Here is a 17,601-nt window from a genome sequence, read left to right as displayed (position 1 = left end):
GATCAGGTTGGCTAGTTGTTTGAAAACTGCAGATTCAAACTGCGCGCCTTAATCAGTAGTGATTGTTTTGGGTGATCCAAAACGGGATATCCAGTGTGTCCAGAACGCCATGGCTATCGTATCGGCCGTGATATTAGTGAGTGGTACTGCTTCTGGCCATCGTGAGAAACGGTCAATCATTGTAAGACAATAGCGATAGTTTTGTTGTAAAGGCATAACAACTATATCCAGGTGGACGTGGTCGAATCTTCCATTTGGCACAGCGATCTTCTCCGGCTGAAGGTGATTGTGCTTGTGAATTTTGGAGCGCTGGCATGGGAGTCAAAATCTACACCATTTGAGGACATCTTTGTTCATCGAAGGCCAGACAAACTTCTGTCTGATTTGACGGGCAGTTGCTCGTCCGCTGGGATGCGAAAGATTGTGGATATATGAGAAAGCCTGTTTGCGAAGTGATTGCGGTACAAAAGGACGGAGATTTGGTGTGGATACGTCACAGTATATTGCATTTTCTCCACCGAAACAAACTTTCTTCAGCTTTAAGGAAGTAGTTCCTTGCAAGATGCGTGTCAACTCAAAATCTGAGGCTTGCTCGTCCAGGAGTTGCGCCGCGGTGATCGCTGTGGGCATCGTGATAGTGCAAAGCCTCGAAAAAGCGTCTGCGACTATATTTTCTGTTCCTTTTATGTGAAGGATGGTCGTCAAAAAATTGCGAAATATAATTTAAATGCCGCAGCTGTCGAGGTGATGCTTTTTCAGGGCGCTGTTGGAATGCGTAAACCAATGGCTTGTGATCAGTCTTTATCACAAAAATGCGTGCATCGACGAGGTGTCTGAAATATTTGATTGCCTCGTATATGGCAAGTAGCTCTCGGTCGTACGTGGAATAATTTTTCTCAGTGTCAGTGAGCTTCTTGGAGAAAAATCCTAGAGGTTGCCAGTCATGACTAGTGCGTTGTTCCAGAACTGCTCCGATTGCGAGGTCCGATGCGTCACAAACCAGCTGTAGTTCAGATTTCGGTGCAGGAAATGATAAGAGCGCTGCGTCTGCTATGCTCTGCTTGCAACTCTCGAAGGCTGACATGAGTTCTGTAGTCCAGATGATTTGTCGTTGGTCGTTCTTCTTTACATTTCTTAGCAGCGCGGACAGCGGTGCCTGAGTGTGCGAAGATCGAGGTAGGCATCTGCGATAGTAGTTTATAACGCCTAAGAAACGGCCTAGTTGGCTGATAGTTTCAGGACGAGCATAATTGAGGATGGCATCGATGCGACTGGACGGTGGTTTGCCGTGTTCGTTAATCGTGTAGCTGAGAAAATTAACTTGCGTTTGAGCTAGTTGACATTTGCTCAGATTGATGCTTAGCCCGTGTTTCTGCAGGACTGATAACACTGCTCGAAGATGTTCTTCGTGTTCTGCGATCGATTTCGAAGTTATAAGTATATCGTCTATGTAGCAATATACGAAGTCCATGCCGCGAACAATATTGTCCATAAAACGCTGGAACGTCTGTGTCGCATTTTTTAACCCGAAAGGCATGTACTGGAATTCTATGAGTCCAAAAGGGGTGCATACGGCCGACTTCTGGATGTCTTCTTCCGCCATGGGAATTTGGTAGTACGCCTTTACCAAATCAAGCGTTGAGAAGACTTTCCCACCATGTAGCTGTTCGGTGAAGTCGTGAATGTGTGCAATCGGATAGCGATCTGGTATCGTAATCGAGTTGAGCTTACGATAATCGCCGCATGCCCTCCAGCCACCGTCTTTTTTGGTGACCATGTGGAGTGGGCTGGACCAAGGACTTTTGGAGGGACGACATATGCCTTGCTCAATCAGAAAGTTGATTTCCTTTTTCGCAGTTGCAAGTTTATCTCCAGATAAGCGTCGTGGTCGGTCAGAAACGGTGGTCCCATATGTTTCGATATGGTGTTGTACATCATGTTGCTTTCTATGCTTCGATGACGGTTTAGTGACTTCCACAAACTCTTGCAGAAGGTCTCGAAATTTAGAAATTCCCTGCACAGTGGAAACGGATGTTTGATTCGCCTGTGCTAGGCGCGCAGTTGTTGACAGTCCTGTGACCGAGTCAATAAGGCATCTGTTTTTGAGATCAATAAGAAGCTGGAATTCGGCTAAAAAGTCTGCTCCAATTATAGGCGTGTGTACGTCCGCAATGATGAATGGCCAGGTGAAGTTGCGTCTGAGATCCAAGTCCAGATTAGTTATGTATCTACCATAGGTGTGAATGATGGTCTGGTTTGCTGCGTATAGCGTCAGATCGGCTTGGGTGGTTTTCTGTTTAACCAGCGTGCGAGGTACAACTGAAACCACAGATCCAGAATCGATGAGGTATCTGATGTTGGAGGTACGATCGGTGACGTGCAAACGCAGCTCCCGTGGAACAGCTGACTGAACTGGTGGATCGCTGCTGCTGTCCTGGCTGTTTAACGACGTGGAGCGTGCGCAGGGTGGTCGGCATTTATTTGCGTTGTCACCAAAGCGCTTGTGGTAAAAACAAAGATTTTCCTGTGCTCCTGAAGTCTGTTGACCGGAATTGTCCGCTGGTCTGGCGCCACGAGATGAACTGCGTGATCGGTTGCGTGATTGGATGCGCTTGACATCCTTTTTCAATGCCGTGACATCTTGCATGAGCGAACGTAAATTGTCAGAAAGTTTTTTCAATGGATCTGCAGGGGAAACTGCGCAGATATCCGGAATTGCTGGAGGAACAGCAGTTGAAGATGTGCCGATGGCAAACGAGGCGTTCGTGCTAACGGCTTCGAGCATTTTGTCTGCAATCTTCGCAAGCTTGTCCAAGTCCGACTCATCCCATACGGTGAGCAGCGGACGAATGGAGGCTGGCATCTCAGCCAGGAATAGGGTGTGAATGATGTTTTCGCTGCCAGGATCCGGGGCTAAGCGTCGCATATTTGCCAAGATTTCCGAAGGCTTTAATCCGGTGGCACCTCCTCCTTGAAGTAGTCGTCGCAGTTTTGACTCGGGCGATTCAGCGAACTTCTGCAGCAAGCGAGTTTTGATTGCTGCGTACTTGTTGTCTGCCGGTGGACGAGTGACCAAATCCTCCACAGCCAAAACCACATCTTCTTCCAAATGCAGTGTCACCAAGTCGAACTTGTCAGTGTCGTCGACAATGTGGTGCAAACGGAATGATCGCTCCACTTGAGCAAACCACAGGTGCGGGTTGTTGTGTGTGAATTTTGGCAAATGCACGGTAACACGTGTGTGCGTGCGCGGCGTCTCATCTCTGTTCGCAGGAACGTTTGTCCGAAGTGCCTCGAGCTGTTGTTGGAGTTCTCGAATTTGAGCGGAGAAATCTGGGTTCGGGTCCGGCATGGCGGTGGACAGATTCTCTTGATCGCTTTCGTCGTCGAAATTTAGGCGTCTTGGTTGTAAATTTCGCAAATTATAACGGCTATTGCGCATTGACTTGGGTCAACGTATGTGTGTGAGTGTGCGTGCACTTGAATTTCACAAAAGTACGAACAATTGTTTTCAGATTCTCGCACAATTTGCGCTAGTCGGGGTCACCACTTTGGCGATGTTGGTTTCGCCATTTATTTCGTTTGCGTACATATATCTTTTATTACAAAGCTTTATTATAATAAGGCACACACAATGCGCGCGTATCAAGTCGTATCGAGAGAATGACGCTTAAATGTACAGGGTTACCGTATCGCTTAAATCTAGTATTTTGTAGGTGACGCTACCAATATATCAGTGTCGCCACACTTCAAGATAGGGTGGCGCCATCTATGGCGGGAAACAGAGACCTGACGTACTGGCAACATCGAAAATAGGGTAGTTCTCTGGCTGCCAGTGGACTGTCATTATTGTCCACTTTGACGGACCTATATTTCCGATCTGGGGTAACTTCTGAGCCCACGCATCCCGATCGTTCTTTTCCATTTTGGCCATCATCGAAAGCAGTTGTCCGGGAGTAGTTGGTTTTTTTGTCGTCGTAATTGAATTGCATTAGCAATGTGTTTCAAAATAACGACAAGCTAAGTGCAAGCTGTGAGTATGCTAACAGAAAAACTTGAATATAACGCTATTTTATCTAGATACACAATAAAATTTTCAAACAAGCAAAAAAAGACAAAAAGAACGACAAAGAAAACAAAAAAAGGGCACGCGACAAGTACTAAAAGCCACTGGCAGTCGAATTATTGGATGCCAGGCCTGAGTGCAGGGTAAATATTTAATAACCCCGGTTAAAGAATTAGGGAGTGACTTTTGTTTTATTTTTTTTCTTTGGTGATTTTTCATTTCGGGAAAATTGTTAGCGTGGCACCTGGTGAACAGTCCCATAGGCAAAGACTAAGCGGAAAGCAACGATGACGTCATAAAAGCAATACCTGTGCCGCCTGCAAAAACCAAAAAAGTGATTAAATAAAGGAAAAGAAAACGAAAACGTAGCTGCTAGCCCCTGCAGATCCATTGAAAGAACTTTCTGACAATTTACGTTCGCTCATGCAAGATGTCACGGCATTGAAAAAGGATGTCAAGCGCATCCAATCACGCAACCGATCACGCAGTTCATCTCGTGGCGCCAGACCAGCGGACAATTCCGGTCAACAGACTTCAGGAGCACAGGAAAATCTTTGTTTTTACCACAAGCGCTTTGGTGACAACGCAAATAAATGCCGACCACCCTGCGCACGCTCCACGTCGTTAAACAGCCAGGACAGCAGCAGCGATCCACCAGTTCAGTCAGCTGTTCCACGGGAGCTGCGTTTGCACGTCACCGATCGTACCTCCAACATCAGATACCTCATCGATTCTGGATCTGTGGTTTCAGTTGTACCTCGCACGCTGGTTAAACAGAAAACCACCCAAGCCGATCTGACGCTATACGCAGCAAACCAGACCATCATTCACACCTATGGTAGATACATAACTAATCTGGACTTGGATCTCAGACGCAACTTCACCTGGCCATTCATCATTGCGGACGTACACACGCCTATAATTGGAGCAGACTTTTTAGCCGAATTCCAGCTTCTTATTGATCTCAAAAACAGATGCCTTATTGACTCGGTCACAGGACTGTCAACAACTGCGCGCCTAGCACAGGCGAATCAAACATCCGTTTCCACTGTGCAGGGAATTTCTAAATTTCGAGACCTTCTGCAAGAGTTTGTGGAAGTCACTAAACCGTCATCGAAGCATAGAAAGCAACATGATGTACAACACCATATCGAAACATATGGGACCACCGTTTCTGACCGACCACGACGCTTATCTGGAGATAAACTTGCAACTGCGAAAAAGGAAATCAACTTTCTGATTGAGCAAGGCATATGTCGTCCCTCCAAAAGTCCTTGGTCCAGCCCACTCCACATGGTCACCAAAAAAGACGGTGGCTGGAGGGCATGCGGCGATTATCGTAAGCTCAACTCGATTACGATACCAGATCGCTATCCGATTGCACACATTCACGACTTCACCGAACAGCTACATGGTGGGAAAGTCTTCTCAACGCTTGATTTGGTAAAGGCGTACTACCAAATTCCCATGGCGGAAGAAGACATCCAGAAGACGGCCGTATGCACCCCTTTTGGACTCATAGAATTCCAGTACATGCCTTTCGGGTTAAAAAATGCGACACAGACGTTCCAGCGTTTTATGGACAATATTTTTCGCGGCATGGACTTCGTATATTGCTACATAGACGATATACTTATAACTTCGAAATCGATCGCAGAACACGAAGAACATCTTCGAGCAGTGTTATCAGTCCTGCAGAAACACGGGCTAAGCATCAATCTGAGCAAATGTCAACTAGCTCAAACGCAAGTTAATTTTCTCAGCTACACGATTAACGAACACGGCATCAAACCACCGTCCAGTCGCATCGATGCCATCCTCAATTATGCTCGTCCTGAAACTATCAGCCAACTAGGCCGTTTCTTAGGCGTTATAAACTACTATCGCAGATGCCTACCTCGATCTTCGCACACTCAGGCACCGCTGTCCGCGCTGCTAAGAAATGTAAAGAAGAACGACCAACGACAAATCATCTGGACTACAGAACTCATGTCAGCCTTCGAGAGTTGCAAGCAGAGCATAGCAGACGCAGCGCTCTTATCATTTCCTGCACCGAAATCTGAACTACAGCTGGTTTGTGACGCATCGGACCTCGCAATCGGAGCAGTTCTGGAACAACGCACTAGTCATGACTGGCAACCTCTAGGATTTTTCTCCAAGAAGCTCACTGACACTGAGAAAAATTATTCCACGTACGACCGAGAGCTACTTGCCATATACGAGGCAATCAAATATTTCAGACACCTCGTCGATGCACGCATTTTTGTGATAAAGACTGATCACAAGCCATTGGTTTACGCATTCCAACAGCGCCCTGAAAAAGCATCACCTCGACAGCTGCGGCATTTAAATTATATTTCGCAATTTTTTGACGACCATCCTTCACATAAAAGGAACAGAAAATATAGTCGCAGACGCTTTTTCGAGGCTTTGCACTATCACGATGCCCACAGCGATCACCGCGGCGCAACTCCTGGACGAGCAAGCCTCAGATTTTGAGTTGACACGCATCTTGCAAGGAACTACTTCCTTAAAGCTGAAGAAAGTTTGTTTCGGTGGAGAAAATGCAATATACTGTGACGTATCCACACCAAATCTCCGTCCTTTTGTACCGCAATCACTTCGCAAACAGGCTTTCTCATATATCCACAATCTTTCGCATCCCAGCGGACGAGCAACTGCCCGTCAAATCAGACAGAAGTTTGTCTGGCCTTCGATGAACAAAGATGTCCTCAAATGGTGTAGATTTTGACTCCCATGCCAGCGCTCCAAAATTCACAAGCACAATCACCTTCAGCCGGAGAAGATCGCTGTGCCAAATGGAAGATTCGACCACGTCCACCTGGATATAGTTGTTATGCCTTTACAACAAAACTATCGCTATTGTCTTACAATGATTGACCGTTTCTCACGATGGCCAGAAGCAGTACCACTCACTAATATCACGGCCGATACGATAGCCATGGCGTTCTGGACACACTGGATATCCCGTTTTGGATCACCCAAAACAATCACTACTGATTAAGGCGCGCAGTTTGAATCTGCAGTTTTCAAACAACTAGCCAACCTGATCGGAAGCAAGCATATTCACACTACGGCCTACCATTCGCAATCAAACGGACTTATAGAGAGGTGGCACAGATCCTTCAAATCGTCCTTGATGTGCAGCAGTGGCACGCCGTGGCCTCAACTATTACCAACTGTGCTACTTGGCCTTCGTTCCTGCTTCAAAGAAGACATAAAATCATCTGCAGCTGAAATGTTATACGGAGTACCAATTCGACTGCCAAACGAATTCTTCGCCAACATGGATGAAACTGTGGATCCTACGACATTCCTGAGCAGTTTTCGAGAGCACATGCAGAAAATTCGACCAACTCCCACATCGCACCATATTAAAGAAAAAATGTTCCTACTGAAGGGAATTGACAAATGCACCCATGTATTTCTCCGCATAGACGCAGTAAAGCAACCTCTGGAGCCTCCCTACACCGGACCGTACGAAATCATCAAACGCGACAACGACCGAGTTTTCACCATACGAATCGACGGGAAGGACTCAGCAGTATCAGTCGACCGCCTCAAGCCTGTTTTCCTAGTCAAGGACGACAAGCAGTTCGACTCGGAGGAATCCAACCCCACTCCTCAAAGGACTTACGAAAAACGGCGTAAGGTAACATTTGCGAGCCAAGGATCGTGACGGATTCACTGGAAGGGGAGTACTGTGGCGACACTGATATATTGGTAGCGTCACCTACAAAATACTAGATTTAAGCGATACGGTAACCCTGTACATTTAAGCGTCATTCTCTCGATACGACTTGATACGCGCGCATTGTGTGTGCCTTATTATAATAAAGCTTTGTAATAAAAGATATATGTACGCAAACGAAGTAAATGGCGAAACCAACATCGCCAAAGAAGGACCAGCCATACAAATGAAATGTCCCTTTTTTTTTTTTTTGGTTTTCCATATCTAGCTCGACAAGCCCTTCCTACAAGCGGCTTTCATATCCTGGACAGTTTTATTGCCTGTCTTTTCGCGGTGAGCTCCCATGCGTTGGTGATCTCGGTTTGCCTTCTTCTTCAACTTCTTTCTAGAAGATGAAACAGCAGCTGCTGTTGGCGGTGAGGATAATGCGTCTGACATGATTATTAATCAGATTCTTTTACACGGTAAGGGTAGATGGAGTTTGCTATAAAGCGGCAAGTTTGAAAAGGAATGGTTTCCTCGACAGTGTCAGATATCCAATTACAAAAGTTTTAAGATACCGTGCAACGTGGAACACGCTCTGTGAGCGGAGTAATTAATATTTGTATTTAGCGTGGGTATTTTTTATACATGTATGTTGGCTGTTATGTAGCACAGCTTGGAACACGATGAATGTAAAAACACGTGTCGTGTTCCTCCAAAACTGTGGATCAAAATGTAATGAAAATTTTTGCATAAATAATAAATAAAATTACAAAAGTTTTAAGATACCGTGCAATGTGGAACACGCTCCGTGAGCTGAGCTATAAATATTTTAAGTTAGCGCAGAGCTCTTATTGTTAATAAAGCGGTTCACGACATGGATTGGCTGCGGTACTTGTACTAGAGAAAGAGGCATTTTTAAATGCCTTTAAACTCCTCCCACTGTTGCGCGATTTTCTGGAAAACTGTCGATAATTTTTTGATGCATTTTTCCAGGATCAGTACTTATCACGGCATTCCGGAACACGCTCTGTGAGCACCACAATAGACACCAAAATGACATTTAAGGACTCATTTTTGTATGGGATGGTTCATAGATGGACCCACTGTTATGCCATTATCTCAAAAACTGTGGATAATTTTTGTATGAAATTTTCCTGAATAGTCCTTAAGAAAATGTCCTTTAAGGTGGTCTGGCGTGCATTATTATCCACTCTGCGAGTGGAGATACTCCTTAAATAGTAGGGAGCCGAATTTTCAATTGCATATTTTATATACTTTCTTGAGTCCTGTAAACTTAAGTAGCACATAGATAGTTAGATCTTTCTTTTCTTAACATTTTTGCATTTTTATTTTTTGCAATTCTTCTCTAAATAACGAAAATTTCCACCGTTCCGCCCTCGCCGCTAATTTAACGCACATGTTTTAACCAATATAATAACTTTGCAGTCGCTACAGGCGCCGCAACCAATTTTTAATAATATCGGAAATTTCGGGCCTAATTTTTGATAAAAACTCGTCGCAATTAAAAGGCCTATTATGTCCCATAAAAACTTCAATTGGCAATACTGGGCGGCAATGGATATTATTAATTCTTAGAAGAATAGGCCATAACTGTGCTCTATAACTCTTATAAATTGGAAGTCAGTCAGTGTTTATATCGATGCTCAGTCTGTCCGGCAATTGGGGAAACGCTGATACTCGTAGTTTCATTGTTTTGCTATACCGAGATGTAACTAGGGGCCGCCCGCTACTTTACTAATATCGGGTTTTTCAGAACAATTAAGTTTATAAAAGGGCTTAACTTTCAACTTATGAGCATTTAACATCTCAATAAGTTCTATGTCACATCCTCGTGTTGGCTTATGCTTTAAGTACCAATTTTTATGTGTATTTAAATCACAGGTATCACGAGCATGTCCACTTAAGCTATCTAGAGATCATCACCTTAAAAATTTGTTCTTTTCCTGTTCTGGGCTTGACGTTATTGAGAAAATATCGCAGTCAGACGAAGCCTCAGAAAATATTGTATTTGCCATGACAATATTTTTTGAATTATAGGTTTAATTTTTAAATACCTTGATAGAAGTTTTTGTTTTACCAGTCTTCAGATTTTAGGCGTCACAGTTTTTCCTCCTTGGCTACTCGTTATGGATTTGGTCTTTGGTTACTTTCTCCTTTAAGTTCGGTCTGCAGCTCGCTTGGTTTTCCGAATTTACCCGGGATTTTTATTGTTTTTCAGTTATAGATGGATTTTAAACATTGCTTGTGAAAAACTGTTTTCAATTTTTTATCGTAGCGAGTGAAAGCGTTTTTATATTTTATATATTTTTTATTTTAAAATAATTTTTACCGTTTTTTGTTTGCTTTGCGGGTGAAGTTATGGAGACAGACTGACTTTGTGGTTCGGTATCCACAATTTAATTTACCTCTGATTACACTTTAGTTGTAATATCTAGGTACCAGAATTTGTGTTTTGAGTACAAAATTGCCTGGTTTGAGACTTGGGTAGTAATAAGGTAAGTAAATCTACGTTATTGTATACTTGAGGATCACCTAAAAACGACATCTGGTAACATTATCGCTTTCATTGATTGTTTACATTAGCGACAAGTGCAAGAATTCGAATATTTGTTTTCAAACTAAAATAACATTGTTATACCCGTTACTCGTAGAGTAAAAGGGTATACTAGATTCGTTGAAAAGTATGTAACAGGCAGAAGGAAGTGTTTCCGACCATATAAAGTATATATATTCTTGATCAGGATCAGTAGCCGAGTCGATCTGGCCATGTCCGTCTGTCCGTCCGTCTGTCTGTCCCTATGAACGTCGAGATCTCAGGAACTACAAAAGCTAGAAAGTTGAGATTATGCATACAGACTCCAGGGACATAGACGCAGGGACATATGTTGCCACGCCCACTCTAACGCCCACAAACAGCCCAGAACTGCCACGCCCACACTTTTGAAAAATGTTTTGATATATTTTCATTTTCGTATTAGACTTGTAAATTTCTATCAATTTGCCAAAAAACTTTCTGCCACGCCCACAAGCCGCCAAAAACTGTCAGTGTTAAAGACTATCCTTCGCACTTCCACTAACTGAGTAATGGGTATCAGATAGTCGGGGAACTCGACTATAGCGTTCTCTCTTGTTTTTTATATTTATTTTCAGCAACCCCCGCCAGAAGGACGGTACCGCCATATCGCTAGGAGCTCCGCCAGTCATCGCCGAGGGGAGTCATCGAAGTTGCAGCCAGTTTGGTTTCAGCAGCTAGGTTTCTTGTCATGGTGAGTATAAGTTATAAAAAGGTACTGGGGTTAGTTTTATAGTTTATTACCGCACTCCCGTTAGGGTGAGGGCTACGTTTGTTTTTTTCATATACATATGTATATATATAGTGCTCACCCCGTGAGAAATGCTTGTGTAACTTGTGTTAACTACGAATTCCCTCGCGGCAGTCAAGAATCGAGACAGGATCGGCCAGGATAACTCGTTGCAGGAGAAGAAACGCTCGGACGACGGCCCCATCATAAGCCCATTTCGCCTGGAGTCAGCCAACTGGAGCCACCAGGCGAGGATTCGTTGCCAAGGGCTGTGAAAGGATAAGTGATTAATTGTATCTTTGTTGTTTTGTTGACTGAGTTGTTTTTGTTTTTAGTTTTCAGCAAATTTTGCGAGGAAGCTAAATTTGGTGATAATTTTTTTGACGAGGGTCAGAGTGTGAATTCGCGACTGACGAATTTAGGCATTTTGGCTAGCAGTAGGCGTGCGCCAGAGGTCCACTTCATCGACGGATGACTGCAGCATGGAGACGGAGTGTAAATTCGCAGGATTGTCAGCCTCGTTTTCGTTGGTTTGTGATCTTTTAAATAATTTCCTTGATTTATTTTGAGCCGATTACATATTTATATTCATTGTTTATAAGAGATTCGTCAGCATGCATCCGGGGTTACATCATGCGAGGAGTGGTTTATGCTGCCGTCAGGGGGCCAAAATGCGTTTTCGTGGTGGCAGGATTCAGGCATTTCGAGCAGCAGCACCACGCAACTTGGGCTAGGGAGGACTACAGCAAGATGTTCAATAAAGTATATAATTCATTGTAAAAAAAGCGCTTGTGCGACATCTTTCAAGCCGCAGGTGTGTTTGTTTCGTTTCCTTTAACTCTTTAGTATTGTTTATTAATTATTGTGTTTTTTTCAGGATTTTCGTCGAAACACGATTTGAAATGGCCTGGCTTGACACTATCGGTTGTGGAATATTTTAAATCGATGGGGCAATTGATGTCAACATTGCAGCCATACTAACCCAGCAGTCGGGCTGGCTGTCAGGATTGCAGGTCCTTGGAGGGAATGGATCAGGGGCCTTGTGCCATGTAAGTATCGCTTGGTTTGCTATTTTTGTTAATTGGTTTTCTTATCCCTTTGCGTCGCTTTTGTGTTATTATTCATTTCTATTCTTTATTTCAGGAATTCTGTCTGCATGTCGAGGAATATATGTCGCTGCGGGACAAAAAGATAAATTCGAGGACCACAAATTCGGTTACTTAAAGGAGCAGGGGAACCGCGCTTTCGGCCAACATCGACGAGGAAGCATTGTATGAAGGAGACGTCTTTTAAGGATCATCGATTTTTTGTCAAATAAGACCTAAATGAGCGACATTTTGTACTGACTGAGGGATCCAGTCACCACTCGCGACAGCGCAGGAGTAGAATCAGCACTTGGAAGTCTGACCCCTTTTCTACCGCCAGTGGAGCTTCCGATTAAAAAGAGCGGCAGTAGTTTGACACTTTAAAGGATCAGCTGCAGTATATTACGGGTAGATGGCGTTGTACGAACATAAATGCAAGCTAAGTAGACTTAGCTTGACCATGTTTCGCCACGCGTTAATCCGTCTTGTGTCTCTTCTTTGCAGGTTCGTTTGCACAGTGGAGTGTAGAACATTACGATGGATCGGCGACAAAAGTTTCAGATAAGTGGCATTGTGTAAAGAATAATGCTGCTGTGTCGACTTAGTTTCCTCATGCTTTAGCCGCTCGTTTATCCGGCTCGTGTCTCTTCTCTTTGCAGGATCTTCAGTGCATGGCCAGGAGGGTGTCTTCATTCAGGTGCGCATCGTCAGGAACAGCAAGGTCACTGCGTCGTTAGGCGTCGGATAGCTTAGGTGAGTATTGCTGTGGATATTCAACTAATTATTAATGAACTTTATTATTTTTTTCTAATTTTTCCCCAGGATATTAAGACGAAGATATAAGTTCATTGCTTTGCAGGTTTTCAATGGAGCTGAAGAGGGCCTTTCTTCGCTTTTCGTCAAGAATTTTTAGCCAACCGACTCCTTCATCTCCGTTTTATTAATTAGGTAGGTATTTGGTCCATGTTCCTCGATAATCCTTGTTTTAGCCTAGTTTGAAGTTTACGACTTTTACTTGCCGTTTGTAGAATTTGTTCCGCCTTTGCCGGCATTCCTGCGCCATCGGTTTAGCCTTTTCTGAATGGTTGCGTCGTGAGTGGAGAAACTCGGTTGGTTTAACATTCCGTCATTTCTGTTTGGCCTGAAAATATTTCGCCACTCTCCTTTTGAGGCTCTCTAGCGAGAGTTTGTGGGATTCCTCAACGATTCCTGAGAGATCTCTAGGGATTCCTTAGGGATTGGTACTGAAGTGTAATAAGAGCGGGAAGAAGAGTGTGGCTGTCTTGTGTTCAATTTTGCCCCCTTACCCTTGTGTGCGAGGTATTGGAATTAAGTACTGAAATTCCCTGCCCGAAATTTTCCTCGCGCAATGTTCGAAAAAACAAATATTACAGGCTTCGTCTAGCGAAGTTTCGAACACAGAAGTTAAGCCGAATTCGGACGAAGCTCTGCCGCTTCATATTTGTTGTTTTTTTCCAAATAGTGCAGAGCAGTGCCCGAAAATGAGACATAAACTTTTTAGCAATTCGATAAAAATTTACAAGACATCAAAAAATACAAAAAATATCAAAAGGTTTTCCTTCTGCCAGCCAGGACTATGCACCCCGCAGAAACGAACTTGCGCTGCGCTTAAGTCTGCGAAAGCTGCATACTTTATCTCAACATTCTAGCTATCGAGGCGTTCATACGGACAGACGGACATGGTCAGTTCGACTCGGCTATTGATCCTGATCAATAATATATATACTTTATATGGTCGGAAACGCTACCTTCTGCCTGTTACATACTTTTATTTAAGGTATTTTTTACAAATTTTATAAAGAACTTGTTTGCTCATTTTGGGAATTTGACTTGTTTGTGTTATATTTTATTAAATCACGTTGCTTAGTTGATAGCGAGAGTTTATATATAAGTACATATCATTATACCCGTTACTCGTAGAGTAAAAGGGTATACTAGATTCGTTGAAATGTATGTAACAGGCAGAAAGAAGCGTTTCCGACCACATAAAGTATATATATTCTTGATCAGGATCAATAGCCGAGTCGATTTGGCCATGTCCGTCTGTCCGTCCGTATGAACGTCGAGATCTCAGGAACTATAAAAGCTAGAAAGTTGAGAATAAGCATACAAACTCCAGAGACATAGACGCAGCGCAAGTTTGTCGATTCATGTTGCCACGCCCACTCTAACGCCCACAAACCGTCAAAAACTGTCAGTGTTGAAGACTCTCCTGCGCACTTTCACCATCTGAGTAACGGGTATCAGATAGTCGGGGAACTCGACTATAGCGTTCTCTCTTGTTTTATTTGTACTCATGTTTTTGGGAATTTTGAAACACAATCAAGTTAAATCTATTTGAAGTCTGTATCATATGAACCCTTCTAATCAGATAATAAAATAGTTAACCTTTGTAGGTTGCACTCTTGGGAATTATATGTTTGTGATAAACATAAATAATCTGTTGTAATTTGGAATTCCAAAAATGCTGAAAAAAAGATACCCAATCTTAATAACGATCTCAAGGGCTGACAATCGAACGCAATGTTGTCACCATACGTATTGCTTATTTGATTTCCTAAATATAAAATTACACTATTAAAATCATGCAAGGATGATCAATAATAGTATCTGCCATCAGGAAGTCATACTTTCTTTCCTTTTAAACCGCCATTTAACATAAAGGAATTGGATCATGAGACTCTTAGCATCAACATTATATAAACAGAATATTATTAGAATATTGGGATTAGACTAGTCAGCTGGACATATTCCGTACACAATTCGCAAAGAAATATTTCCACCATTTGACAAGTATCATATGGTTATAGTTTTGTGTTGAAATTAAGATAAGATTTTGAAGCACTTTTATGTTATGTTAAGCCATGCATGTCTAAGTACACACGAATTAAAAGTGAAACCGCAAAAGGCTCATTATATCAGTAATGCGATCGCAAGATCGTTATATTAGTTGAACTCTAGATAACATGCAGATCGTGTGGTCTTGTACCGACGACAGATCTTTCAAATGTCTGCCCCATCAACTTTTGATGGTAGTATCTAGGACTACCATGGTTGCAACGGGTAACGGGGAATCAGGGTTCGATTCCGCAAAAGGAGCCTGAGAAACGGCTACCACATCTAGGGAAGGCATTAGGCGCGTAAATTACCCACTCCCAGCTCGGGGAGGTAGTGACGAAAAATAACAATAAGGACTCATATCCGAGGCCCTGTAATTGGAATGAGGACACTTTAAATCCTTTAACAAGGACCAATTGGAGGGCAAGTCTGGTGCCAGCAGCCGCGGTAATTCCAGCTCCAATAGCGTATATTAAAGTTGTTGCGTTTAAAACGTTCGTAGTTGAACTTGTGCTACATACGGGTAGTACAACTTACAATTGTGGTTAGTACTATACCTTTATGTATGTAAGCGTATTACCGGTGGAGTTCTTATATGTGTTTAAATACTTGTATTTTTTCATATGTTCCTCCTATTTAAAAACCTGCATTAGTGCTCTTAAACGAGTGTTATTGTGGGCCGGTACTATTACTTTGAACAAATTAGAGTGCTTAAAGCAGGCTTCAAATGTCTGAATATTCTGTGCATGGGATAATGAAATAAGACCTCTGTTCTGCTTTCATTGGTTTTCAGATCAAGAGGTAATGATTAATAGAAGCAGTTTGAGGGCATTAGTATTACGACGCGAGAGGTGAAATTCTTGGACCGTCGTAAGACTAACTTAAGCGAAAGCATTTGCCAAAGATGTTTTCATTAATCAAGAACGAAAGTTAGAGGTTCGAAGGCGATCAGATACCGCCCTAGTTCTAACCATAAACGATGCCAGCTAGCAATTGGGTGTAGCTACTTTTATGGCTCTCTCAGTCGCTTCCCGGGAAACCAAAGCATTTGGGCTCCGGGGGAAGTATGGTTGCAAAGCTGAAACTTAAAGGAATTGAGGGAAGGGCACCACCAGGAGTGGAGCCTGCGGCTTAATTTGACTCAACACGGGAAAACTTACCAGGTCCGAACATAAGTGTGTAAGACAGATTGATAGCTCCTTCTCGAATCTATGGGTGGTGGTGCATGGCCGTTCTTAGTTCGTGGAGTGATTTGTCTGGTTAATTCCGATAACGAACGAGACTCAAATATATTAAATAGATATCTTCAGGATTATGGTGCTGAAGCTTATATAGCCTTCATTCATGGTGGCAGTAAAATGTTTATTGTGTTTGAATGTGTTTATGTAAGTGGAGCCGTACCAGTTGGTTTGTCCCATTATAAGGACACTAGCTTCTTAAATGGACAAATTGCGTCTAGCAATAATGAGATTGAGCAATAACAGGTCTGTGATGCCCTTAGATGTCCTGGGCTGCACGCGCGCTACAATGAAAGTATCAACGTGTATTTCCTAGACCGAGAGGTCCGGGTAAACCGCTGAACCACTTTCATGCTTGGGATTGTGAACTGAAACTGTTCACATGAACTTGGAATTCCCAGTAAGTGTGAGTCATTAACTCGCATTGATTACGTCCCTGCCCTTTGTACACACCGCCCGTCGCTACTACCGATTGAATTATTTAGTGAGGTCACTGTGACGCCTTGCGTGTTACGGTTGTTTCGCAAAAGCTGACCGAACTTGATTATTTAGAGGAAGTAAAAGTCGTAACAAGGTTTCCGTAGGTGAACCTGCGGAAGGATCATTATTCTATAATATCCTTACCGTTAATAAACATTTGTTATAATACAAATAAATTGAATTTACCAAAAACCAAATTAACCAAATTACAAAAGCATTCACCAAATTACAATGAGATCACTTTACAAAAGCACATGATTTATGATTATTTACAAAAGCAATTATATATGACTATTATCGAACACAATAATTCAATTGATTCAAAGAATCAAATTAAAATGATGATCTGGTTTTCCTTTCCAAACATCATAAAATGTGACTTGCCACCACATTGGGTTATATGTGACTGCGGTCTACATTAATCCACATAAGTTAAAAATTGTGATTGGGGACCACAAGATATTGTGTGTGAAGTTTGCGGATTCACAACAAAATAATATGATTTATATATTGCTTTAAAATAAAAATAAACAATGTGTTTCCTAAAAATTCGAAAATGGACATCGAATTTTAAAAACTTAAAATTTGATATAAAGATTCTTGATCAGGATCAATAGCCGAGACGATCTGGCCATGTCCGTCTGTCCGTCCGTCTGTCCGTCCGTCCGTCTGTCCGTCCGTCTGTCCGTCCGTCCGTCTGTCCGTCCGTATGAACGTCGAGATCTCAGGAACTACAAAAGCTAGAAAGTTCAGATTAAGCATACAGACTCCAGAGACATAGAAGCAGCGCAAGTTGGTCGATTCATGTTGCCACGCCCACTCTAACGCCCACAAACCGCCAACAACTGTCAGT

General features: G+C 42.8%; 1 protein-coding gene across 1 annotated transcript; it reads right to left on the bottom strand.

Moving 5' to 3' along the window:
• Window positions 1-927: 927 nt before the first annotated feature.
• Window positions 928-3,925, bottom strand: LOC122624995 (uncharacterized protein K02A2.6-like). The gene is made up of 3 exons (XM_043804805.1): window positions 3,858-3,925; window positions 1,083-3,401; window positions 928-1,003 (listed from the first exon to the last, which is right to left on the bottom strand). Exons 1-3 carry the CDS (start codon window positions 3,923-3,925, stop codon window positions 928-930), a joined length of 2,463 nt encoding a protein of 820 aa, XP_043660740.1.
• Window positions 3,926-17,601: the final 13,676 nt, after the last annotated feature.

The sequence above is a fragment of the Drosophila teissieri genome, chromosome X (genome assembly GCF_016746235.2).
Source record: "Drosophila teissieri strain GT53w chromosome X, Prin_Dtei_1.1, whole genome shotgun sequence".
NCBI lineage: Eukaryota > Metazoa > Arthropoda > Insecta > Diptera > Drosophilidae > Drosophila > Drosophila teissieri.
The sequence above is the reverse complement of the archived record's forward strand: the minus strand, read 5'-3'. Positions and strand labels throughout refer to the sequence as shown.

What these genes read in the sequence shown, in the direction of transcription:
- LOC122624995 (XM_043804805.1), bottom strand. Translation starts at nt 3,925, where the DNA reads ATGGAAAAGAACGATCGGGATGCGTGGGCTCAGAAGTTACCCCAGATC. An exon ending in GGAAATATAGGTCCGTCAAA is followed by an intron (nt 3,402 to 3,857) that starts GTGGACAATAAT and finishes TTTACAACCAAG; the next exon opens with ACGCCTAAATTTCGACGACG. An exon ending in ATCTGGACTACAGAACTCAT is followed by an intron (nt 1,004 to 1,082) that starts GTCAGCCTTCGA and finishes TCTGAACTACAG; the next exon opens with CTGGTTTGTGACGCATCGGA.